Source organism: Hippocampus guttulatus, chromosome 13 (genome assembly GCF_054856545.1).
Source record: "Hippocampus guttulatus isolate MCC_2025c chromosome 13, RoL_Hgut_1.0, whole genome shotgun sequence".
Lineage (NCBI taxonomy): Eukaryota > Metazoa > Chordata > Actinopteri > Syngnathiformes > Syngnathidae > Hippocampus > Hippocampus guttulatus.
In genome coordinates, this window is record NC_141273.1 from 481,783 (window position 1) to 507,348 (window position 25,566).

The 25,566-nt window shown below is 53.4% G+C and overlaps 2 protein-coding genes across 7 annotated transcripts in view; both read left to right on the forward strand.

The window, feature by feature from the left end:
* tyro3 (TYRO3 protein tyrosine kinase) lies at positions 1–6,445 on the forward strand. 2 transcript variants are annotated; one of them, XM_086127368.1, is made up of 19 exons: positions 1–315; positions 712–898; positions 1,275–1,375; positions 1,449–1,619; positions 1,695–1,781; positions 1,878–1,993; positions 2,131–2,311; positions 2,393–2,535; positions 2,710–2,848; positions 2,938–3,079; positions 3,162–3,256; positions 3,522–3,617; positions 3,690–3,770; positions 3,866–3,958; positions 4,028–4,149; positions 4,320–4,429; positions 4,536–4,695; positions 5,475–5,611; positions 5,937–6,445. In XM_086127368.1, the coding sequence occupies exons 1-19, from the start codon at positions 258–260 to the stop codon at positions 6,334–6,336; spliced, it is 2,619 nt and encodes an 872-aa protein (XP_085983494.1). In that variant the 5' UTR covers positions 1–257; the 3' UTR covers positions 6,337–6,445. The 2 variants fall into 2 exon arrangements, with proteins under 2 accessions (XP_085983494.1, XP_085983493.1); XM_086127367.1 differs by lacking the exon at positions 1–315 and adding an exon at positions 341–607.
* The window catches only part of mgaa (MAX dimerization protein MGA a), a 21,698-nt gene continuing 2,523 nt past the window's right edge, over positions 6,392–25,566 (forward strand). Inside the window, exons 1-20 of one of the 5 annotated variants that reach the window (XM_086127360.1) lie at positions 6,392–6,530; positions 11,508–12,603; positions 12,990–14,526; positions 15,548–15,659; positions 15,783–15,872; positions 17,145–17,273; positions 18,072–18,194; positions 18,285–18,991; positions 19,469–19,742; positions 20,111–20,262; positions 20,630–20,707; positions 20,777–20,843; positions 20,965–21,245; positions 21,494–21,757; positions 22,071–22,542; positions 22,908–23,087; positions 23,174–23,727; positions 24,054–24,173; positions 25,163–25,274; positions 25,476–25,542. In XM_086127360.1, the coding sequence (XP_085983486.1) occupies positions 11,582–12,603; positions 12,990–14,526; positions 15,548–15,659; positions 15,783–15,872; positions 17,145–17,273; positions 18,072–18,194; positions 18,285–18,991; positions 19,469–19,742; positions 20,111–20,262; positions 20,630–20,707; positions 20,777–20,843; positions 20,965–21,245; positions 21,494–21,757; positions 22,071–22,542; positions 22,908–23,087; positions 23,174–23,727; positions 24,054–24,173; positions 25,163–25,274; positions 25,476–25,542 (6,341 nt within the window). In that variant the 5' untranslated portion in view covers positions 6,392–6,530; positions 11,508–11,581. Of the gene's footprint in view, positions 6,531–6,576; positions 10,099–11,507; positions 12,604–12,989; positions 14,527–15,547; positions 15,660–15,782; positions 15,873–17,144; positions 17,274–18,071; positions 18,195–18,284; positions 18,992–19,468; positions 19,743–20,110; positions 20,263–20,629; positions 20,708–20,776; positions 20,844–20,964; positions 21,246–21,493; positions 21,758–22,070; positions 22,543–22,907; positions 23,088–23,173; positions 23,728–24,053; positions 24,174–25,162; positions 25,275–25,475; positions 25,543–25,566 lie in introns of those variants that run through there. The other 4 variants (XM_086127359.1, XM_086127364.1, XM_086127361.1 and 1 more) reach the window with 4 other exon arrangements.

A 25,566-nucleotide genomic window follows, 5' to 3' on the forward strand; every position in this document is an offset into this window, starting at 1 on the left:
GGCAAAGCGGTGCCCCCCGACAGCAACCTACCCCCCCCCCCCAGTGGTCACCAAGCCGCCTGCCGACGAGGAACTTTCTTCTCCTGCTTTTCCTTCTGCGTTGTTGCGCCGCGAGTTGACGTCAGATCGAAGCGGCCAAGCGTGTTTGTGAGCGCACCAAGGGCGGGCAGGGGGGGGGGGGGGGGGTCAAAAGTGCACTTTCTCACTTTCGCGAGGGCACGTCAGTTACGTGCGCGCTAGCGGCGGACGAACAAAACATGCTCGGGCTGGTGCTGAGCTTCGCGCTGGTCGCTGTGCTAACCTGCTGCGCTATCGGTGAGTGCACCGCGTCGGTTGCATCTTTTTTTTTTTTTTTATCGGCCAATTGATTGCTTGCGGCAGGGTCAGGTGCGCTACTTGATACCTTCGAATAAATGGCACTTTTTTTTCTCAACTTTCAATCGATCCATTTTCGCACTTTGACGCGGTTGAAAGTGTGCGCGAGCCTCCTTCGTTCTCCGATGCTTTGGAATTCCAGCGTGAAACGCCATGTTGACGTCATCAAAATCACCGCAGCGGGGTGACGTCGGCACGGATGTACGGGAAGGAGGGATGATGTCACGTTTGCGTACGTGTGTGCGAGGGAGGAGCGTTTACGGTTGATTTTTTTTTTTTGCGCCAAAAAACAAAACAAAACAAAGGCCGCGAGGTGTCTTTTGTGTCATCTGTCAGGCGGCGTGACGTTCAGCCGGCACCCGAGCAACCAGACGGCCTCTCAGGGTAACGCCGTCCGGCTGGGCTGCGCCGCGGAGGGCGTGGAAGAGCCCGACGTGGTTTGGGTGAAGGACGGCGCTCGGCTCCTCGGCAGCGACCAGATGTTCATCGCCCTCGGGGAGAACCACTGGGAAACCTACCACAGGTACCCGCAACCCAAAAGGGGCTCCGCGTCAGCCGCTCTCTCTGTCCTGCTTGTTGCCACTTGGCTTCATCTGTTTGTCACCTTCGCCGCGTGGTCACGGCCGTAATAATTGTCACGCTAGCACCAAGGAGAGCGTCCCGGTTGAACTAGAAGTCGGCGAGAACCGAGAGACCTCGATTTCCCCGCAAGACTTTGCCAGTCTGAAACCAGTCAAGCTGCGTGACGATCTCACCGGAATCCCCGCCTAGTCTCTCCACACACATTTGGATTTTAAGACGCTGCCCTGAAGCGGCCGACCAGAACCTCGTGAAGTGGTCCCGGTCCTAGTCCTTTTCCATATTCTAGTTCGAGTCCAAAGTCCAGTTTTGTGTTTCAGCGTGAAGTCGGTCCAGCAGCAGGATGCGGGCCAGTACTGGTGCGAGGTCGACTTCCGCGGACAGACGTTCTCATCCCAACGGGCCTGGATCACGGTCGAAGGTGAAGAGCCGTCTCGTGTGTTTTTTTTCCCTAGGACTGCTGTCATAGTCTGCGTGTGTGCCCCCACCCCCAGGCGTCCCCCACTTTGTTCAGGAGCCTCAAGACGTGTCCACGCTTCCCGGCAAGCCCTTCAACCTGACCTGCGGTGCCGTCGGACCGCCTGAGCCGGTGGAGGTTCTGTGGTGGGTGGGAGGTGTCCAGGAGGGAGGCGCCTCCCCCTCCCCCTCCGTCCTTTGGGTCCACGGTAAGAGCTTGCGTATCCCGCTCTCAAGTGGCCCGCTGCGCCAACCGGCCCGAGTGACGTGTCGTCGGCACGCAGGTGTCAACGAGACGGTGAAGGTCTACTGCGAGGCCCGTAACGCCCGCGGGATCTCCGTGTCCAGAACGGGAACCGTCTTCATCAAAGGTGAGACCGCCATTGGGCCAACGGCCCGTGGGTTAGCGTGGCGTGCCTTTTGGCGAGCGGCGGCGTTTAGCATCCCGACATCTCGTCTCACGACAGCGCTGCCGGCGGCTCCGGCTGGACTGAAGGTCGGCGGGATGCCGGACGGCGAGGCCTGGTTGTCGTGGCAACCGGGCTTCACGGGTCACTCCGACTTGTCCGCCTGCGTTGTCCAGGTAATGCCGAAGAGTAGAAGGTGATGACGTTTGCGCAAAGTGTGCGGGGGCGTTAGCACGTCTCGCACACATCGCCATTCATTTAGTCTCATGGGTCTGTGTCCCCCCCCCCCCCCCCCCCCCCACTTCCCTCCCAGCTCCAGCGGTTGTCTCCCAGTCGTTCGATCCCGCCCGAGTTCTCGGTGTCGGTCCCTCCTCACCGTCACGTCCTCGCCGGTCTGACCCGCCACTCAAACTACAGCGCGCGGGTGTCCTGCGTCAACGAGGTGGGAGCGTCGGCCTTCTCGCCCTGGTTGCGCTTCGCGACGCCCGAGTCAGGTGACCCGCCGGTCTCCGGTCGGGGCGGCCGCGGAGGGCGAGCCGGTCTGCGTGACGAAGGCGCTCCGTTTGTCCTCGCAGTACCCGCCGCGGCCCCTCAGAATCTGACCTTCGACTTGTCGGAGCGGCAGCTGAGCCTCGCCTGGGCGGAGCTTCGGGAGGAGGAGCTTCAGGGGGAGCTGCTGGCCTACAAGGTGCAATGGATTCTGGGAGGGGAGCGACAGGTGAGGTCATTGCTTGGATTGAAGCGTCCCGTGACGAGCGCGCGATTGCGCGTGTGCACGGAGCCTCCGGATCGAATGACGGGTGACGATTGAACATTGTCCGAGCGTTTCCGATTATTGATTAAAGGCGCGATCGATTCGTCCGGGATGAATTTTGACATCCCGCGTGTCCAGGAGCCTCTGCTGTTCAAGGTGCCGCGGGCCCGCCTTTCGAGCGGCGGTCGCTTCTTCAACTCTTCCGTGCGGGTCTCGGCCTGCACGGCGGTGGGATGCGGACCCTGGAGCGCCCCCGTTGTGGTCCTGCCCGCTGCGGGTGTGTTTGCAACTGGCCCACTGGCGTGCTCATGACACATAAGCGTGTTCCAGTCACGCTAACAACGTTTTTTTTTTGGGACCATGCAGGCGCCATGGCGGCACCCGCGGGTGCCCCCGCAGAACGCACCCACATTTGGGTGGGCGTCCTCTTCGCCCTTCTGGCGCTGACCGTGTTGGCGCTGCTCTTTTCCACCTTTGCTCGGAGAGGCGGGAAGGAAACGCACTTTGGGTACGGGACGGCGTCACAATCCGAAGTCCACCTTGTCTGTGTCTGTGAGATGTCGTTGTCCCCCCCTCGCCGCTGTCTTCAGTTGGGTTTTCTCACCCGACGGCACCGACGCTACGGTTTCCTTCACGGCCGCTCGATCCTTCAACCGAAGCGCCGGGGACCAGCTCGTTTCGACACGTGAGTTGGGCGGTAGGAATGTTCCAAAGCGACTTTTTATTGGACTGCAGAGTCAGCGAGACGGTTTGTAGGAAGCAAGGACCAGTCTGAAATTCAGAATCGTTCACTTGTTGCCAACAGAGGGATTTTCCCCAGGAACTATCCAGCTCCAATCGATTACAAATTCCATTTGCTTATCAGATGAACTATTTTGGAGAACATTTTAGCCACGCCCACTACGAAGTTAATTGATGCACTCCCGTTTTGTGTGTCTGTCTCCCTCTAGTGGACAGTCTGGGCATCAGCGAGGAGCTCAACAACAAACTGAAGGACGTTCTCATTCCAGAGAGGCTGCTGGTACTCGGACACATGCTGGGCAAAGGTGACGACCCGTTCGTTTGCCGGCCGCCCCGTTGCCCGCAAGTTGACTGACGGCGCCCGCGTTTGCGTTTAGGCGAGTTTGGGTCGGTGCGCGAGGCCTTCCTGAAGGCGGACGGCCGCCCGGCCCGGAAGGTGGCGGTCAAGGTCCTGAAATGTGAGTTTGCCCCGCCCCCGCGCGGCTCGCCTTCTAAACTTCGCAGCCCGATGACGTTCCCCCCCCCCCCCCATCCCCCCGTGCGGCGCGTCCAGCTGACGTCACCTCGTCGGATGACGTCGAGCAGTGTCTGAAGGAGGCGGCCCGCATGAAGGACTTCCGCCACCCCAACGTCATCCAGCTTATCGGTAAAGATGGCCCCCGCCGCGCTACCGAAGTCCGCCGTCTTTTGACGGGCGCCGCGCTTGCGCCCGCAGGAGTGAGTCTGCACCGGCGTCACGCCCGGCGTTTGCCCGTCCCCATGGTGGTCTTGCCCTTCATGAAGCACGGAGACCTGCACACGTTCCTGCTCCTGTCCAGACTGGGAGAGCAGCCCTTCGTACGTCCCGTCGGCGCGGCTGCATCGCCACCGTTAACTTTTGCACGCGGTCGGGGGGGGGGGGGGGGGTGCTCGTATTATAGCAATGACAGCCCACTGACTTAACAACTCACCCGGCCGCCTCCGCACGAACTGGCGCTTGCGCTCGATGTCCGCCTCTTTCCCGTCAGGACTTGTCCACGCGCGTGCTGGTCCAGTTCATGTTGGACGTGGCGCGGGGGATGGAATACCTGAGCGGTCGCAATATCATCCACCGGGACCTGGCGGCCCGCAACTGCATGTCGGTCCCCGTCGTCGCGCTTCCCTTCCGTCGTCCTCGCGCTTTTTCGGTCGCGCGCCCCGGCCGGCGGACGATCGGCGTGACGTGTCGCTCTGCTCTGCGTCAGGCTGGATGAGAACATGGCGGTGTGCGTGGCAGACTTTGGTCTCTCCAAGAAGATCTACTCGGGGGATTATTACCGGCAAGGATCCGTCTCCAAGCTTCCCGTCAAGTGGATCGCTTTGGAAAGCTTGGCCGATAACGTCTACACCACGCAGAGCGACGTGGTACTACACACACATTTCGTGATGTATCCCATAATGCATCTTGGGAAGAGTGCACCACTCCTGGTCACTCGAGAGCAATATATATCCATGATTTGTGAAAATATCTTTATAAAGAACGAAAATGCGCGATGGCATTCTTGGAGCACACATTTTCGTGCTAAGAAAATGTTGAAAAATGTCCCGCGGTGGAATAGCTTTGGTCGACGGTGATCTGGCGCGTGTCAAAGTCATGCGGCAGTTATCGCATTGACGGTGCCCATTGAAGCGTTGCCAAACTTTTTCTTTTTGTGCATTTGCACATCCACTACACTAGATGGCAGTGGCGCTCTTGTTTTTTTTTTCGGGGGTCAGTTCAGGCAAATGGATGCATTTTAAATCTTTTACTGACCAACATAAAAAAAAATAAAAAAAAGACACTCTTCCTTGTTAAAAGTTGACCTATAGTTGTTTTTCCTTTGTTAATACGGGTACAGCATTACGCAGAGGTGGATTTATAACCATTTCTGAGAGTATTTCTAGTTGCGGTGGCACGATGTTTTTGTAGAGGAGGTGTAACAGAAAAAAAAAATGGAGGCATGCATCAAAACAACGACATAAAATCAACGTGCCAAAATTGGCGTGCTCGTATTTGGGAGGAGGGAATGATGAATGATTCCGAGTCTCTACGACTCCAGTTTACTTGCGAACCGACGACATCACGCAAACAAACATGATGTCACCGATTCTTCACTCACTGAAGCAATGTGTGATCAAAACCTGCTTTTGTGTGTGTGTGTCAGTGGGCCTTTGGCGTCACCATGTGGGAAGTGATGACCCGCGGCCAGACGCCGTATCCCGGCGTGGAGAACTCCGAGATCTACGAGTACCTGATCCGAGGAGAACGTTTGAAGAAACCCGCCGAGTGCAGACAAGACATGTGAGTCCTTCGGGGTGTCATGTGACGGCTCGGCGATGACATTCATGACGATGCCGCGTCACAAGTGAGCGCTCAACTGTGACCTCGCAACAATGTCGGGGGGGGGACCCCGGCTGGCTATGACATCCGAGTGATTTTTCAACAATTTCACGTGATCTCGGTGTTGTGTGACCTCATCTGCGACATCTTAACAATGTCACGCGACCTCGGCAATGTTGCAACCGTCACCCAAACCTGCGATGAGCTCATGCGAGATTGTCATCGCCGCATGGTGATGTCACGTGACTCCAAAGTATTATAACAATGATGTCATGTGACCTCTCAGCTACGACGTGATGCACAGCTGCTGGAGTCCGGTGCCCAAATGTCGGCCCGCTTTCCAGCACCTGGCGGTCCTGCTGGAGGAGCTGCGGCTTAGCTTTTCGCCCGCCGCCCGGCGCAAGGAGTCCTCGCACTACGTCAACCTGGAGGGGGAAGGCCCGGAGGACGGGGGGGCAAGCGGGGCACCCGGCCCACAAGAGGGCGACGGCTTGAGCGCCCCCTGGAGGCGGGGCGCCGAGGACGAGGAGCAGGACTGGCTGATGGTGGCGTCCGGCGCCGCGCTGGCTATCGGGGGCGGCGGAGACTACAGGTACATCGCGGACCCCCGCGGAGACGCCCGAGTGGGCCAGGAGCCGGGTGCGGACGGACTGGAAGAGGACGACGACGCAGTCGTTCACGTGTGAACGGACCGGATAGCACTTGAGACATTTTGCACACTTGCCTTGGGACTTTTTAACTGGCTTGTTCATGTCGACGTTTTATTGTGACTAATTAAAAACTCTTTATTTCTAACACCTTTGTAGGCAGGGTCGCTGACGTCAAACGGAAGGAAAACATCACATCAACATCTGCCAAGGTTGAGTGGCTAATTAAAGCGGTGAGCATCACGTTGTGCAATCACTAGAGCGCCCTGACAAGGCAATAGATGGCATTTGAGGGGCACGATAAACGTCCATGGAGCAAAACACCACCATTTGAGATTGCAAAGGCTTTATTGAGGTTCAAACGACAACATTAGTTGCTCCTTTAAAAAAAAAAAAAAAAAAAAAAATTGTTTCGCTTCTTGTTTGACCTTCGGTGAGCTAGCATGCTGCTTCAGGGACATCACATGAGATCAGGACCTCATTTTAATTCGGGACACAATAGTAATGACTTCTTAAATTCTCCAGATTGGTTGTAGTCGTTTTGCAACAATCATGCTTTAAAAACGTTGCTTAGCTAGCAGTTGTTAGCCCGAGTTCAGGCAATCAACTGGCACCAACTTGCCTGCAATGTAAAGCTAGCGCTTCATGCTAACACATTCTCGCTGGTGCTTATGCTAAATTAGCATTTTCACCAAGTTTGGAGTCAAGCTACTGATACCGACCTGACCGCAACATAGTCACTGCCAACGGAGTCTCGGAGTGTCTCAAAGCCGCTGCATTTGACAACCATCCCACTTTAAAGGACATTATTTTTGTCTTCCTCCTCCTCGAGGGTTTGCTATCCTTAAAAATTTCAGCTGCCTGCGAAGGTTTTTTTTTTTTTTCTCAATATCTACGCTCAAAAGACCATATTGAAGATGCTAACATGTAGCATGAGGCAAGCGTCATACTGAAACCACATAATCTTGGTCTCGGCACTGCCAAATGGAACACCAAATTTATTTGCGCTCACCAATAGGTGGCGGGGCGGGACCAAGGAATTCTTCGGCGGGATGGCGCAATGCCTCAGTGAGGGGGCGGACAGGGGTGGCTGGCCACGCGTGTGCATACCACCCGCAGTAAGAGTTTGATGGAATCAAATTTCATCAAACTCAAGCTCATCGCGGAGCAGGAACAAGCCGAATTTACACGACGCCATTTTCTTTGAAGTTACTTTTCTTTGGTGGTCCACTTCACACAGACTGTGTGATGAGGACTGGTTGGCCTGCAATGGTGTGAAGTATCTCTCAGTTTTTGAACGGTTGGGTGACTCCCGATTTAGTCTTTGACCAACCATACTCCGCGCAACATGGAAGAACCAAACGACACTGCGGCAAATTTTTGCCGCACACTCAGCGCAGCTACTTATGCCCTACAGTGGAAAAAAAAAACAAGACCGCAGAGGACACCCTTTGAGAGGCTTTGACACGAAACCATTTCCAGTGTATTTAGCTGTGTATTTCGAGGCCAGAGACTCGCCGCGCTTTACTTTAGAGCATCGGGTAGATATAATGAATATAGTTAACAATGACAATGGTCTGCATAAAAAATTAATAACATCAATTTTTTTGTACAATTGTAAGCCGGGGTATTGGAATTTCGGGAAAACCTGTTAATTTTCCCCAACGGCCGGTGTATTTCCGGGCCGGTCCTGCCCATCGCGGCCACTATCGGCTAACCAACATTGTAATATCTCCCTAAAAATCATGTTTATGTTTATATACAGTATATACATATATATATATATATATGCTGGATGTTGCACATCGAGCCCATTTGACAAAGTTGATTTGACTTTAACCACTAAGTGAATTTGCTAGAAAATCACAAATGTAAGACTTTCATGGATCAAGATATTTTTTTGTACATCCACACTGCTGGACAGAAGCGGGAGCGCAGTCTGGAACGGGATGCTTGTATATGAGCGCTAATAGCGGACATTTTTTATTTTGACCGCTATGATGCGAAACCGTTTTTGTTGATCGGACCAATCTGATATCGATCTGGGATTGGGACACACCTAATAGTTGGCTCAAATGAAAACATGTTTTATGGCGCACTAGTCAGGCTAGGGTTGCACGTACCAGTAGTGCCATCAAACATTATGCGATACCATGTCAGTTCAGGACGGGCAAGGCTCGAAATAAACAATTTTGCATTGCACCATGTGATTCAAAATTCAGATTTTACACCACATTAAAAAGCGCCGAATAGCAATACTGAGAGTAAGAGCTGCACTTCTGACAAATAATTGTCCTCACGAAGAGATGACGTTGCTGCGTGCTGGGCTGAAATTGAGCGCTTGGGTGATTTGAGTAGACTTTTCACAGACGTCTGGCAGGAACCGTGTTAAAGCTTAGCATATCCAACATTGAACAGCATAATAGCTGGCAATTGAATATGTGGCTTGAAAGATAATTATACATTGTGACAGGACCGGAACAACAAGTACCATACATTATAGTGTACGCGAGCGTCCTTGTGGTCGACCGGTTAGCAGGTCAGCCTCGCAGCGCAGAGGTGCAGGATTCACTTCCGGGTCCGGCCTTCCTGTGTGGAGTTTGCATGATCTCCCCGTGCCTGCGCGGTTTTTCTCCAGGTACTCCGGATTTCTCCCACATTCCAAAAACAAGCACGGGTAGGATGACTGACCGTTCCAAATTGTCCCTAGGTGTGATTGTGAGCACCATTGGTTGTCTGTGTGTGCCCTGCGAATGGCTGGCAACCAGTTCAGGCCTGCTGCTGGGATAGGATCTGGCACGCCTGCGACCCTTGTAAGGATAAGCGGATCAGATAAAGGATGGATGGATGGCGGGGAGGTGTGGCCTATGAAGCTTAAAACTATATTATTATATTGAGTATTTACAATGACAGGCATGTTGTTGGTTTCCACAATACAGTCCAGATTTAATTGTAACTTTTGACATCGACAGAAATGTCGACAAACGTTCTCAAAATTACAGTAATCCAGTTTAGCTTTACAGAAAGACCGTACAACCCATGCAGAAAAACAGTTTAAACTGAAACTTGTTTGAAATCGCCCCACTGAAAGTACGTAATTACTTCGCTCCGCTACCATACCCTTGGACGAAAAAAAATAGTGCCGCCATTTTGTGTCGGGTAACGCCTGTTACTCAAATTCGGCGTCGTTAGCCCAGTACTGTCGTACCTACGCAGTCGTAGTTGTAATACTACACGTCGTCGCAGTTGACCACACACCGCTACGCGCGTCGTTGCACCATCTGAAACCCGTCGTTATGTTACAGTACCACGACTCCAACGAGTCGTTGTTGTGTTACGACACGTCGTAGTTGAGTTACTCCAGACTAGTACACGTCCCACTTGGGGGGGGTCCTACGTTGTTGTTGGGGCTCTCGCCGCAGCACAAACCCTACCGAATTTGTTTCGGGGCCAACGCGGTGCCGTCGGCTGTCGGACGGCAACGCTGGGGACGGTGATGACGGTCCCGGTGGAACGACGACGTCGGACCGAAGACGGAGAGGATGCTGGTGGCCGCCGCACGGTGTCAAAATGGCGGCCGGGGAGAGAGAGCGCAAAAAAACGCGTCGTGACGTAACGAGTACACGTACGGACCGACCGAATGACTGACCGACCTACAGACGGCAGCACGCTGCTAGCCTAGCCGCGGTCGGGGGAAGCAAGGAAGCAAGATGATGATGAGACGCGAACAGAGGAGAAACGGCCATCAAATGGATTGAGGTCACGATGTCCGCGCGGTAGAAGCTTTTAACCGTGTGGAAGGTAAACTGAGTGACGTCACGACAACGCATGGTCGTGTTTCGTGGAGGTTGTGCTTCAGGCCCTGCTGGCATGCTAGTTTCTCTAACATGCTAGCTGGCTAGTTAGCCGATTCTAAGTCCTGGTTGCATGATACCTGGTTAGGCAGCAGGATATGTTGTATGTAAAGCACCATGCAGACAAAAAAAATGTAAATCGAGCTTTTATTGTAAAGTTAACTTGTGGTATATCATATAATATCCAACCAGTCATTTCTAGTTAAGTCACTGTTTGAGCTCAAAATAAACCACATTTCAAATGCAGATAATGGGTGCGTTGGAAAAAAAATTGGATATGTTTATTGAATACGATGAATTGTCTGTGGCGGGGAATAGCGATGCGACAAGATTGCCATCAATACCAATTTGTCATAGACTGTGTCTTAGCATGATGGAATCGGATGATGGGTTCATGAAAAATGTAGTTTTTCGTGTTTGGTGGGCGGAGGGGAGGGAGCTTTTTAGAAAGAGATGGTTTATTTGTAATAGCGCCTATAATCTGTTAAATAAAATAAACTCACATAAAACAGTAGGCTATAAAAGTTTTTCCTCATCATTTCTTCTGGACCCGATTCGTTTCGTCTGCTCTGTGGGGAATCCTTTTTCTGATTGACGAGTTTCAGTTAAAAATTTACACCAAAAAGCTCATATGGGCAAATATTCCGAGGGGTTCGCCAAGATGATGTGGCAAAAATGACATTTTCAAATGACCTCATTTGACCAATAATCGCGACTAAAGCAGCGCAAATTATTTTTAGAAGAGGACACTTTAGGAATCAGTTGTTTTTTAATAAATGGTTTTGTTACGGAGGATTCCAGAAGTGCTCGTTCCATTTTTTTTTTTCCTGAAGAAAATTCCACAAAGATGCCTTCCGCTTGTCACATTGCTACTGTGAATGTGACTGCGAATGGTTGTCTGGCGACCAGTCCATGGTGTACTATTCCTAAGCAGTGTGTCAGCTGGGAATAGACTCCAGTTTACTTGCGAACCTACTGAGGCTAAGTGGTATAGAAAATGGTTGGCTGTTAAGTCAACCTGTTTCATGTTAGCAAGCAAGCTACTAGCTGTGTCTAGTCCAGATGCTATTTTGTCTCAAAACGAGGAAGTTTGCACTTCTAGCTTGCCAAGACCTTTCAACGTACCGGGATTAATGTGTGCTGAGCTAATTGGGAGTGTTTCAGGTTCAGCTCATCGAAAAGGCTTTTTAAATGTTAAGTACGGAATAAACAGTCTCGTTTGCATGCTATGACATGTTTACGACGATTGCAACTATGCAGATTTATGAACAGGTTAGCATTAGAACATTTGTTAGTCACATCATTACGCTTGGTAAAGTACTTTTTTTTTTGTTTGTTTGTTTGTTTTTTTTGCAGGATGTTTTTGTGCCCGCTGGTAAAACATACAAAATGCTAAATGGTTCCATCCCTTAGACGCGTGGGATGTGTCCATGGCCTCTAAGGCGCAACAGGAAGTGATGGTGTTTGACGACGGCCGGGCGGCCAGCCCTGCAGCGGCGCCCGATGCCGATTATCTGCCTCGTCACTTTGGTCACGCGGGCCGGGGCCTGCAAGGCTCAAATGGTTCCAAAGAGGCCACCATGACGAGCGAAGTTGACATGCAGTCAGGACCGTCCTGCAGCAAGCGCGCTCCCAGCAAACCTCCCAGAGGGGATATCCTGACACCTGAGAGTACTTGCAGAGGCATCCAAGTAACTCTGGACAACAACAACATGTGGAACGAATTCTTTAGGTGTACAACTGAGATGATACTGACCAAGCAAGGCAGCCGGATGTTTCCATATTGTCGCTTCCGCATCTCTGGTTTGCAGCCATCCGAGAAGTATGTTTTAATGATGGACATTCAGCTGGTCGACCAGAGTCGCTACACGTGGACCGGCAGCAGCTGGCAGATGGCCGGGAAGGCAGAACTTCACGTGACAAATTCTCCATTCACGCACCCCGAATCGCCTGCCACAGGTCACCACTGGATGCAGAATCCCGTTTCGTTTTACAAGCTGAAGCTCACCGGCAACGCAGCCGACCAGGAGGGCAATGTCATACTGCACCCAATGCATCGCTATATTCCGCGTTTTCATGTGGTCCAGACGGACAAAGCTGCTAAAGACATTGAGCTGAACGCCTCAAATGTGGCCACGTTCACATTTCAACAGACTGAGTTCATGGCTGTTACTGCCTACCAAAACTGCCAGTTTGCTCAGCTGAAAGTGGACTGCAACCCGTTTGCCAAGGGACTCAGGGAGGATGGTGTCGGTTCACGAGGCCTGAAGCTAAAATCCAACCAGGCTGGAGCTGAAGCAACCGGTCCGCAGCAAGCGCCAAAGAAAAGCTTGAAGTCTCTGCTTGCAAATCACAAAGCTCCTAGTTGTCTGGATACTAAATCTTCGGGGGTGACTTGCATCCAGGAAACGTCCTCTGGATCCGCACCCAAAGTTGTGAAGAACAGCACCTGGTAAGAGCTTCTTCCCGCGGTGTCTTTTTCAGATCCCCGTTAAAAGATAAAGCTGTTAGTCTCTGTACGTTTACCACGACAACACGTTGTTTCCTATACTGAGCTTGAGTTTTCTGTCAAGAAGAATGTTGGCCTCCCCGTCGCCTGCTTCAGATGCTAATTGTATCACGGAACCGACCCCATTCTGCAAACGAGAATAGAATGTTTCGAGGCTTAGTTGATCTGCTCTGCAGCTAATCGCGGATCAGGTGAAACATTCACGAGATGAACAGGCCGTCTTGGTTCTGGTTGATTGACGGGATCGTTGCGATTAGATTGTTGTCTTGTTACGACCGGCTTGTAAGTTCTCAGTAAATCACCAGTCTTCCTGTTGTTTCCTTTGGCAGCAACTCACAGCCGGCAGAGCAATTAATTGGGGACCTCATTCGAGAGGCGCACATTTCCTTAACGAGATGCAGCGTGGACTCTTTCGGCGCCTCAAAAAGACTGACGGAAACCAACATTACAACGACCGCAGGGAAAGCCACAAGCCAAGATGTTCACAATGCAGACCAGAAGTCTCCCAAGTCCTCTAGGGAGCTTCCGCCGGAGGGAACGAGTGGGGCTGCGCAAGGAGTGGTTGTTTCTGAGCCTAAATGTCAGTCCGACGTCCAGCAAACGCCGAGCGTTAAACGGCCCCTTCCTCTGCCGGCCTTGGCTCTGTTCTTGAAAAAGCATTCCACTAAGACCAAGACAGCCAAGAGCAAATTGGAATCTTGCGCCACCACACAAGTTTCCGCAGAGGTTCAAACCGGAACAAGGACCGCTTCGGATAATCAGACTATCAACGCGTCGTCTGGCTCGAAACCTGAAAACCGGGATCCTACCCCAAGCGAATCAGACGCATTGAGTGCAGATGTCTTGAGGAAAGAACAAATCTCGAGCCCGTCTTCTAAAGAGACCTCGCCGGATCCGAAACCGTTAGCGACTTTTGATCGTGTGCTGGTTCGTTCAGCTCCTGACCCGGCGAAAGCGGTGTTGGCCAACCAAAAGACTTGTACTTGTTCAACTCTTACTACCTCATCACTGTCTCCACTGTTGAACACTGAATTAGATGCTCCCGACGTGCCAACCGCACTCCCCTCAGTGTCCAAGTCGAGTCATTTTCTTCCCGACTCTCCCTGTTCACCATTTGGCTTTGAGTCTCTGTCCCCGGTGAGTTCACCGGAGCCACTGCCTTCTCTGTCTGTCACCTTCGCAATGGATCTGGACTCTGGCTCCTCCAAGCCTCCTGAAAGTTTGCCGCTAAGCAAAGAGTCTGGCCCATCGGTTTTTCAGTGGCATACAGTGTTGCCTCCTGCGGAGCCCTACGTGGACCCTTCCTTTGAAGTGTTCCAGCCCACATCGCAGAGTCTTTCACTGGGGTCCCCCTTGTTGCCTTCCGAAACTCCAGCCAACGATCCGTCCCGCTCTCCTGTCCTGATGCATTCTGATTCCCCAACTGTCGATCCTCTCTCTTTTCAAGAGAGCGAACAGCCGCTGCCTTTCCCGGGAGAACTGTCTCCCCTCGCGCTGCCGTTGACCCTGTCACCAACGTTTTCCTCTTTGGACGGTGGCGCTTTGTCCCCGACGCCTTCCATTGCGGACTTAGTGCACTTTTTTTCGACGGAGGAGCATCTCGGAATGGGAGTGGAGTTTCCGAACACCGATTCGCTGACCCCTCCCTGTCCGGCTGATGTTTCTGGGGAAGCCAACGCACCGGCTCCTCTTGCGCACGTCCCAACGATCCCATCCCCAAAACAATTGAAGAGCAAAAGGAAGGCTCGGCGGCGACAACACGCCGTGTCCGATTTGGAACTGAAGACGGACGACCCTGCCTACGTGACCATGAAGCCAAACCTGGAAGAAGTTGAGGAGCAGCTATTTATCTCTTTCACCTCCAAGGTAGCTGGTGCAGTCACACAACCATGCGTAGTTTGTCACCGAGACGCTTCTTTGTATGCAAGATGTCTCCTCTGGTAACTAACGACTTGGATAAAATGTCCTGGCACCATATAGTGAAGAGTTTATGAGCGGGTTTCCCGTGTATGGACCTCTTGGTTCCGAAGCATAATTCGCAACCAAAGTATTTTATCGGTCACCAGTAGGTATGCAGCACTACTTTTACATCAATCCGAGGCCGTTTTGCTTTTATTGTCAGATGTAAATTAATGGCCATTGTCAGTCCAGTTCTCACCGACCAAGATGGAGGAAGTCAAGGCACACTCTTAACAGATAGTGTTTGACATTTTAGGCCATCGGAAAAAACCCAAAAACACCCGTACCATTTTGAGTGGTGGGGTGAGCCATAAAAAAAATCAATTTTTTGACCAGCGGAAAGCTACTTGCACTCCCCCCCCAATTGCATGGCATGCTCCACCACCCGTATGCAGCCAAACGTACCTTTGTTATCGTTTGACTTTTAGTTTGCTGGCCCTCCGGAAACAGGGAATTGGCATGACGCCTTTGCCCCCCCGCTTACCATCGCCATTGGCACGCAGCTCCAAGTGGGCGTGTTGTATCACCCCATTTGTATCTGTGTTAATGAAGTGATGAGTTGCGTAGCGCAATGGCTGATGATCCTCGGAAAGCTCAGGTCATTCTTTTCAGAATGCCCAAATCTCATTTCTGAAATACGACTGACTCCTTTTGCTGTGGCGGGTCATATGTGGGCCCCCTTTTACTACTACCTTACAATCGGTTCCGTTCCCTCTTCTATGGTGTTTTTTCATATTTTTTTGAAGTTGATGTTGGATCAGCTCTTTGTGAGTTTGTTGACACTTAGAGACTGAGCCATGGCACGTGTCCAAATGGCCATCGACGGCTTCCTTCCGAGTGGCCTGAACTTTGTCGTCTTCAGGCCATGCGCTCTAGAAATAAGAACAATGGAGGGCACAAACAACAAAGTAGACATTTTACATTTTAGGAGGCTCTCAAACTTCATATCGCTGAGCCCGAAGAGCAGGAAGCAAACAACCAGCTTGTGTCATCGCTGGCAGATGTTCACCTGGAGCATCCGACCGAAGATGGCCCCCACGGTAAACCTTCATCTGCTCCGTGCCAATCCACTGGAACAGGCGTGGCTCCGGTCCAGCGTTTATTCTTTGTGCTAAGCTCGCAGCTTCCTGTTTTGACTTTTTTTTCCCCCCCCCCTCCACCAGCAGAGACAATTGCTTCCTTTGAGGAAGTTCTTGTCAAAGACATGAAGATGATGAAGCACCAGCAGATCATCCACCCGGTGCTACAGGAGGGTCAGAATCTCAATTATTCTTTCTCCTGAAAGCTGCCCAATGCAAACAAAGTTGAATTTTCTTCGCCAAATAGCATAATGGCATGAAACATTCTCAAATTACCGTTACCTTATCTACAAACTCAATTCCAATAAAGGACGCTGCGTTAGGCATACCGAAAAACATAATACCATCATTAGCAAATCATGTTCAACCTCTATTTAAAGACAAGATATTTCATGTTCAAACTGATCAACTTTATTGTTTTGACCAAATAATCCTTCACCTTTTTAACTTTTATGGCTGCCATTGTTCCAAAAAAGGCCGGCCGGGATGGTGTCATGTAGACCACCGTGTCACATCGCCTTTCCTTTTCACAACATCCAATAAACGTTTGGGGACAGGGTACACCGGGGGTGTCCGAACTGCGTCAGCTCAGTGTCTCTGTTGACGCTTTGTAATGCGCCATGGATTTTCAGTGGGAGACAGGCCTTGACTGCAGGCGGGCCAGTGGAGTTAGCCGCACTCTTGATGACCAAGCCACGCTGTCGTAACGCGTACAGAATGTGCTTTGGTGTTGTCGCGCCGAAAGAAGCGGGGGGCTCCGTGAAAAAGACGATCCTTGAATGACGGCGGGATGAGTTCCTCATGCCATTGGCACCGACGCGGCCGCAAACCATCACAGATGCTGGCTTTTGAACAGACCACATGTTTGGGGGAGGGGTTCCTCTTTGACACAACATGCACAATTTCCCCCCCCCAAAATGAAATGTGGACTCGTCAAACCACAGAACACTTTTGCACTTTGCCTGAGTCCATCTTAGCTGAGCTCGTGGGAGCCCGTGGGATGTTCCAAACCGGTGTTTCATGAGCATTCCTCAACTTACTCCATTTTTTTTTGCCACCTGTCCCACCTTTCTTGGAACGTGTTGCAGCCCAAAAATTCCAAGTGAATGATTATTCGCTCAAAATAATCACGTTGGATCCGTTTTAGCGTGAAGTGTCTTTTTGTAGCGTACTCAAGTCAATAGAAGTGTTGAACGCAACATCCCAACTGCATTAGAATTGGCTTTGTAAAACATAACCCAGATGCTTGCAACCTATTTTTTCCCCACCTGCACAGTCTCGGTCAACCAGCTCTTAGCAATCTGCAAAGGTTCGACTGAGGCAAGCGGACCTTTGTTTGTTAAATGTGTTTATCTTGTTTTCTGCGAACCTTCGCAAAAGACGTAAGCGCCTTTGGCCACCTTGACTTGAACATGTCCAACAATGCGCTGCTGCTGTGTTGTTCAGTTGGACTGAAGATGAATTTGCTGGACGCCAGTCTGTCCATCGACCTGCAATACTTGGGCGTCCGTCTGCCCATCCCCCCTCCGGGTGTCACCGTGGAGCCCCCCAGCCAGGAGCTGCCGGCGTTACAGGGTGAGTGTCACGGAGGCGAAGGCGGAGATGGAGATGGATTCCGTTAAAATGGAAATCAATGATGCGTCACTCATCAAATGGAACAAAAAAGTTCGTTTCACGTTGGTGCAGGCCAATTTCTGTCACAACCTGCGTCACCGTTCTCTTTTGCTATTTTGTGTCTTTAAATTCGTCCAAACGGGCGTTGTAAAATACGGCCTACTCTTCATTGCCTTCCTCCTTGGGCCTCGTTCCCCCTGGCACGATGTCAAATGGGGAGAAGGGCTTCGGATATGTCGGTGAGCGGCGCATGCTACGGGCCAATGGGCCGACAAATGGCCCTCTTCCAGGGCGCTAGTGCGAGCGCCCCGGTTAGCACCCGTTCTTTGTTTTACCACCGGCGAAATTGGCTCTCGCTGTAGCTCTGCTGCTTAACTCATTCAGTACCAGCCAATTCTGGACCAAGTCTGAAAAGACGTTTAAAAACGTCTTTGGGAGTGAATGAGTTTAGATGGCCCCAATTATTTGTTGGGCCAGACTCTGGCACCAACTACGTCAGGTTTATCATGACAACGGCAGAAGTAGAATGACCCTCCGGACAAACTGTTGAGTGGTGAACTCGCGTGGATCCTTTGGGGCCTGGAAAAATGTTTGTGAACATGTTTGCGCAAACATTCGCAGCACGGTGAGATCATGGGCTTGAGCGCAAAGCGGTCGCTACCCTGATTGTCCCCCGTGCCACCCGGAACATTTGCCCAGCTGGGAGTGTGATGCCCTTGTTCACTGCATTGATGTACATTCATCTCTGTGGTTTTCCAGGTGCTTCTGGATCGTTTGTGTCCAGAACTGGAAAGGCTACAGATGTGACGCAGATTAAAGGTTGGAGAGAAAAGTTCAGCCCGTCGGAATCCTCAGAGGCTCTTTCGCCTCCCAAGGCCGAAGGTGACCACACTTGCACGGGTGCCTTGCGTGTGTTTGCTGCGGGGGGGCGGCGGCGGCGGGGAGTTGTCTTACGCGGCGGTGTGCTATTAGCAGTGTCTGTCAGCTCGGAGCAGACCAAGAAGAACTTGTCGGCGTTCTGCAGCGACATGCTGGATCAGTACCTGGAGAGCGAGGCCAAGCTGATCGACCAGCGCGTGGCCAGTTTCTCTCAGCCGCCGGCGGATTCGCTGCCCGTCTACGAGCTTCCCACCAGCAGCAGCAGCTACGTGCGCACGCTCGGCAGCGTCCTCAAGAAGCAAAGCGCCGCCTCGCCCGCCTCGGACCTCATCAGCGGCTTCATCCCGCCCTCCAAGAGAGCCAAAGCCCCGCCTAGGCAGAATAAGGCCTTTAGGAAAGTTGAAAGGAAGCCGAAGAGTTCAAAGTCTTGGGCTTTTCCTGGTACTGCGGCATCTTTCCCACCGTTTCCCACTTTGCCGGATGCCCCCCAGACTCCGGCGCCCCTCGCGGAACCCCCGAAACCAAAGCAAACGCCGCCCGCGGTCTGCCCGATGGCGGGCGCGCTGACCCCTTCCCCCGCGCAGTCCCCTCCTCCGGAGAGGCGGAAGAGACTCAAACGGAAGCAGTCCAACGCCGAAGCGGGTGGCGTCGACCTTTCGAGTGTCCTGAAACCGCCGATGAGCCGAGGCCTGCTGAGGCAGAAAGACCTGGAGGACGGCGCCACGTGGGGCGGTCATCCTCGCGTCTACATCACGGAGGAGAGGGCCGCCATCTCGCTCACGTCGCTTTTCACTTTGAAGGTAGCCACCCGTGTGTCGGTAATTCAAAGTTCTGGGCTCCCGAAACCCCATCGCTTACTCGGGGAATAACGCAGGGGAATCAATTCTTTTGGCCCGACTGAATACAATGTGTTCATTCGGGCCGGAACATAAGCGCATATATTTGAATTGGCTTCAATCGTTACAAAGGCGCTGATTCGTCCAGACACTTGTGGCCCGCGGTATGCGCTTTTCTACTCTGAACAAAGGAGCGCCAAAGACCTGGAAATGCTTTACACACATTTACACAACCCCAATTTATCATTGGTTATTTTAATGTTTGTTTTTATCGCCGCAGTCGTCCCCATTAAATTAAAAAAACACACACACATTCACGCCCAACATCATTTGCAGTGACGATTTCACACAGGTCACAACTCGCAAGCCTGCAGTTTAAGTAGCACAAGTATGCCGTGTGATATGTTTTCCCTCATTCGCACCGCGTCTGACGCCCGGCAGGGTTTCGTGAGCGACAACCCCACCGCCCCCATCCAGCTGTCTCGCAGGCCCGAGCCGGCCTGCCTCAACGACTTCTGCCGCCTGGGCTGCGTCTGCTCCGGCTTGGCCCACACGGCCCGGGTCAGCCACTGCGGGCGGCCGCGGTGCATGCTGGGTTGCAGCTGCCTCAAGCAGAAGGTGGTTCTGCTCAAAAACCTGGACGGCTCCGATTCCAGCCCCTCCAGCTACGGCGGCGGCAAAAGGAAGAAGAGGAAGAGGATGAAAATGGCCTACAGTGAGTGCAGCCGGCTCCAAAAGCACCGTGGAACTGTCTGTGTGACTAGAAGTACAGACTGCGGCAAACGCTTCTGATCCAAAAACAAACATAACATGTTTTTTTTTTTTTTATATATATAAATTAAGTCAATCAAGGATCTCAACTGCGGTTGACGATGTCAATTTTGGGGTTTTGTTTTGATGTCACGTCGTCATCTGCTGAGCTTGAAAAAAGTAAGGCGTCAAAAGTATGGCACAAAACAAACCGCAAAATGTCTGTTTCTCCGAAAAATAGCATTCGGGTAAAGATAGCTGCAAAATCTAATGAAACGCGGTGCCCCTGTACTTGCTTTGGTGTCCGTTTGAGCTTGTGCGTTCCCGCTTCAGTACTCAAGGAGGCCGACAGCGTCTCTCAGCCCGCCGAACGCATCCGGACGCTCTGGAAGAGGGACAGCGGGGATTGCGACCTGGAGGCCACCCACGTCCCACAAGCTTCCGCCCTGTCCTCCCGCATCGGCTCGTCTGGAGTATCGTCCAAGGTGCTTCTCCACCTCACTCCCTTCGGCCACGATAAACATGCTCGTCAGCGTTGTGGAGTGTCTTTGAGATTTGTTTATTATTCAAGGAGCTAAACGCGACAATATTTGTTTGAACTTGGTGACACGCAACTCACTCTTGGCCAAGGCGTTCGTTCCACTTTGTGACGTTCGTGTTGTCAACGGGGGGCCAGACGGTCGTACGGCTCACCTGGGTAGGCGACCCTGTGGGACTCCAATTTGGAGTGCACGGCACTTAGGTGTCCGTTTCAACTGCGAACTTTGATCTTGGAACACCGTCAAAAGGAATTCGCAAATGAGCGCGTGTAAAATCATCAACTAGTAAAATGACAATTCTCCTTACGCCCAGAAAGCCAAAGCCAGAAACGACGCCGGCAGCTGTGCCCGAGCGAGAAGATTTGTGGGAAAGTCTGGAACGGCGCAGCGGGTGAGTGCTGACTCCATCAAGGATTTGAAGCCGCCGAACTTCAGCTGACTCGTCCTGCGTCTTCCCCAGAAGCCATACAGGAAGCCCAAACGTTGCAAGATGAAATATGGCAAAAAACTCCCAACTTTGCATCCCGGTAAGTTCCTCCCGTCTGAGCGGGGTGCGATTTTTCGACAAATTAGAAACGTCCGCCGGCCCCGACACCACCCGCGCCCCGCCGATTGACGCGAGCGTCCCGGCGGTCTCGACCTCCTCAGAAGGAACGCCGGCCGAGCCGCCGACGTCCGGCCCACCTCCGAACCTTCCGGAGGAGACGAGGGCATCCAGACGTCTGACCATCCTCACCGAGGGTCGCTGGACCTGCGACGAGGACCGCGATCACGTGCTGAAGATGCTGTGCGAGGCCATGGCCCAGGACCGGCTGGGAAAACCCTTCTGGGCCCTGAAGTACCAGGTCAATCCCATCAGTCAGACGGTGGAGGACAGCGGCACCATCCACTACAAAGTTCTCATCAGCAGACAAGACGGAGCTCAGCAGGTTGGTGTGGACCTCGGGTTGACTGGTCGGGAGAAAGTCATATTCGGGCTGAAGTCTTAAAGCAACGTGCCGCTGAGCATTCAAAGAGGTGATGGCCATCAGATGCAAAAGCGAGACTCGTCACGTCGTCGAGGTCTCGGTTAAGTGGACTCTCCAGAGTCCCGTTTTCCCACACGTCAAGGACCTCGGTCACGTGACGGGAGCCCCTCCGCCTTCGTTGTCCAAAAACTCTTCTCGCGTCTCCTCAGGGCGAGCAAACCCAACCATCGCCGGAGGCGGAGCCTGTGGAAGCCTGGCAACGCGAGGTCACGGAGGAGGATTTTATGGAGGACTTGCCTCGGGAGCTTGACGAAAATGACGCGGAGGAGGACGCGCTGGCGCGTGCTTGGAGCCAGCAGGCGGACGAGAGCCGGAGCGGCTTCCGGGTGGCTCTGCCCTTCCTGAACGGCGTCTCGCCCGCCGGCTTCCTTTCGGCCAGTAAGAAGCAACCGGGAGGCGGGGACCCCATCCAGGTGAGGCTCAACTTGGTGCACCCGCTTTGCCCGCGGCTCAGAAATGGCGCCCTTGTCTCACCAAACGTTTGATGGACTTCTTGGCCCAAAAAAAAAAAAAAAAATGTACAAAAAGCGAGAGCGTAAACATGAGGGGGTGCGTTTGGAAAGCTTTCTTTTCTAGTAACACTGTCAACGCGGCAAAACACACCACCGTTGCCGTCACAATTGACAACCAACTGAGTGACGCCGGTCGAACTGCAACGGTCGTCGTGATGTCAGAGGCAGAATAATCAATAGCCCGAGTGATGGATCAGCTGGCGTGTGTCTCCAGGTGAATGGGAAAATGTATCCTCTGGCCAAGATCCTGTTGGGCGAAATGGGGGCCCTCCACCCGGCCAACCGCCTGGCAGCGTATTTGACCGGCCGCGTGGCGGCCACCAGGAAGCGGCGAGTTATTCCCACCTTACCCGAGGACCAGCGGATGTCCCCTCCCTGCCACGGGCTGACTTACCCGACCGCCACGTCCACGCCGACCGCCGCCTTAGCGTCAAGCGCCACGTCGGCATCCACCGCCGCCTCCACGTCAACTGCCGCCGCCTCCACGGCGGCCGCCATTTCTACGGCCCCTGACGCCCCCGCGCTGTCAACGGCCGCCTCCACGGCGGCCGCCATTTCTACAGCCCCTGACGCCCCCGCGCTGTCAACGGCCGCCTCCACCTCCCCTGACGCCCCCGCGCTGGCAACCGCCACCTCTTCGTCCGGCCCCGCTCTCACTTACTATTTCGTCCCACCTCCTGCTCCAGGTGAGCGCAGAACACAACTTGGTGATGTCAGAGACTGTGTTGAGAATCTTCCGCTCGTCGCCCTTAATCCAGGGGTGTCCAAAGTCGGTTGTCAAGGGGCCGCCGTCCGGCCCGTTTTCCAGCTCTCCAACTGATTCAAATCATCAGCATCGTTCTAATGCTGCTTGAGAGCTGCTCATCCGAATGGGGTGTGTTGCGGCCGGGAGAGCTGCAAAGCAGGCAGGAAGGGGGCCCTCCAGGCCCGGAGCTGGACATGCCTGCGGCGAAATGGCTCTGTTTTCATTTCGCGGATGATACGGTTCACCCAAATGTGTAGTAAAGTCCCAAAAGTGACTTGACGGGGTTTTGAACGGTTCCGCTCGCAGGCCCCCGCATCACGACTCCACGCCCGTCCCACTCGGCAGTGCCCACGCCCTCAACGGTCAAGATGATTCTGCGGCAGGTGCAAAGCCCGACAGGCGTCCGCTACTACCGCAGGCCGGACGGCAAACTGGTCCAGCTGATCCCCATCGGCCAGCTGAGAGCGGCCACCCCCAACAAGACGGGTGAATATTTTTGGGGTCCATCCTTGACAAATCGGGACTATTTGCGCAAGGGCACATGGATTGAAATGTCACCTCGTTGTGTTCAGGTTCCCCCGGTGTCCTCGGAGCCCCTTCCCTTGCGGCTCCCGCCGGCCGCGTCGCCGGCCCGGTGCTCCCGAGCCCGGCGTCCGCCCTTTCCGGCTTCAAGTCGTTCACGGTGAACCGCTCTCTGCCGGTCCTCGCCGACTCCCCGTCCTTGAGTCGAAGCTACGGAACCGCCCCCGCCGGGCCGAGCGCCCCCGCCGCCGCCAAGGAAAGCAGCCCCGTTCCCGACTTCGTCATTTCAGAAGTCCGCAGCGCTCAAGCGCGGTTGAGCCTCTTGAATAACCCAAAAGACGGAAGCGCGCCGACCCCCGGGGGGGCTCCTGCGGAGTCGGGAGTCTCACCCGCGCCGACTTCGTTATCCAGATCGCCGGAGCCCGCCCGGGACCTGGCGGACCTGGACGTCGTCTGCATTGTGGACGACGAGGGCGGCCGGCGGGACCCCCGGCGCGTCGTCCAAACGATCAATCTGGTGGACTCTTCCAGCGACGAGACGGATCACTCGTCCGACTTGACGGACGAGTTCAGCGACCAAGAGAGGAGCCGCTCCGTGGAAAGTGTGAGAAAGCCTTTCCTCGGTGTCGGCCCACCTTAGATTGTCCGATAGAAAAAGGTCACAAATGGCGTTCGAATGGCATTTGACGTAGAATACACTTTTCCAAGCCAGCCGTCATCCATTTAGGACGCGGCGCGATCACCTTCCGCGCCGTCGGCCTCCGACTCTGTCGCGATTTTGTCGCCGCTACGGACGACGCTTCGTCCTGACGCTTTGCGCTCCGCACGCCGACGCCGTTCATTCCCCGCCGTCGGAATGCCGAAACGGGTCCGACTTGGCTCCGTTGGCCGTTTCTCTCCCTCTTGCGCTCACGTGACCTTCCTGTGCAGAAGCAGGTCCACAACGCCTTGGAGAGGATGCGGCGGCACAGGATGTCGCTGATGGTGACCAAGTTGAAGAAAGAACTGCGGCTGGAGCGCGCGGTGTCCACCGCCGCCACGTTGCACGAGGTGAGTGCGTGAAGTCGAGTCGAGGGGGACCGCGACGGCCGCCGCGTTCAGACTCGGGCGGGCGCATCATCTCGTCCCCTTTCGATCTACCGCGCGGAGCAGAAAGAACGCTTTGCTTAGTTTTGAGCATTTGTGGGGCTGCGGACGCACGTTTCTTGTTGGGAAACTTTGTCAAAATGAAGATGGGAAAAAAATGGAGCCCCTGTTTCAGCTGTGCTCCGTGTGCTGCGTTTTCCAGTGCGGCTCTGTCAACCGTGGCGTGTTTTGACATGCGAGAAAGGCAGGGCAGGGAAAAGAATGGCGTCCGAGAAATGCCATTTCATGTGGGACGCCTTCATGTTGACGTACTTATTTGTGGCCTACCTACAAAGATGGAATTCCTCCCTGTTCTTAAGTTCAACTCAAGGACAGAATCTCAGAAGAAAGTCGAATGTTTTGCCTGCAATTCTGATCTGTGTTGGAAGTAAAGCACCCGCTTGAACTGCGAGATATTTTTTGACATGAATCGGACGGCCTCTTTTCTGCCATCAAGGCTCCCCAAAAAAAGTCAAGCTCAGTCAAGCCCGAATCGTGTGTCACGGTACGACGGGAAGGATCCAAAAGTGCTTTGTGTGCAAACGCTGCCAGTCATGTGACCACATCCAACGCCGGAATTGCCCGATTGGTGATTTGTCTCCAAAGGAAACGGTCGGTGCGCTGGGTGGTTCTTCATTTGAATTTGTGAGTCTTTGGGAACACTGCCAAGATCATTTCCATCACCGTGAAATGAAAGTCGATGAGGAAAATCGATTTTGCGCGCCGAGTCGTTTTGGGCGATCTTGCCAAGTCGTCAAAACTGGAGATTGGAAGTCATTGACAGGAAATAAACATTAGGATTTTTTTTTTTTTTTGGGGGGGGGGGGTGGTACTGACGTTAAAGTCTTATCTGCGTTTTCTACTTGGGGTGTGTCTGCAGTTTGAGGACTTTTCCCGTCTGCGTTTGTTTTCAGGCCGTTCAGGCGATTGAGGCGCTGCGGGCCAGCGAAAAGCATCTGAGGAGGGAGAAGATGGCACTGACCAGGAAGAGGAAGCACTTGATGGCCATGCTCGTTCCCTCGACATGTGAGTCCTACTTTTGTCTCCTCGCCACAAAAGTCCCTTCGATCGACCCCATCGTGCAAGGCAAACTTTGCATCATCAAAACATATCGAATGGCAAAACTGCGCCTCGACCGCCGACGTCTCGCCGCTGAGGCCGCAACCGGCCGGCCAGTTAGTGAGCAACGACTTTCGTCCGACGTACGGCTGTGTTTGTCGATGACAGGTGACGGCCCCCGCGACCGCCTGGAAGAAGTCGCTGAGACGACGACGACGCCCAATAGAAGAAACCGGTAAGGGCCGACCGAGCCTTTTCC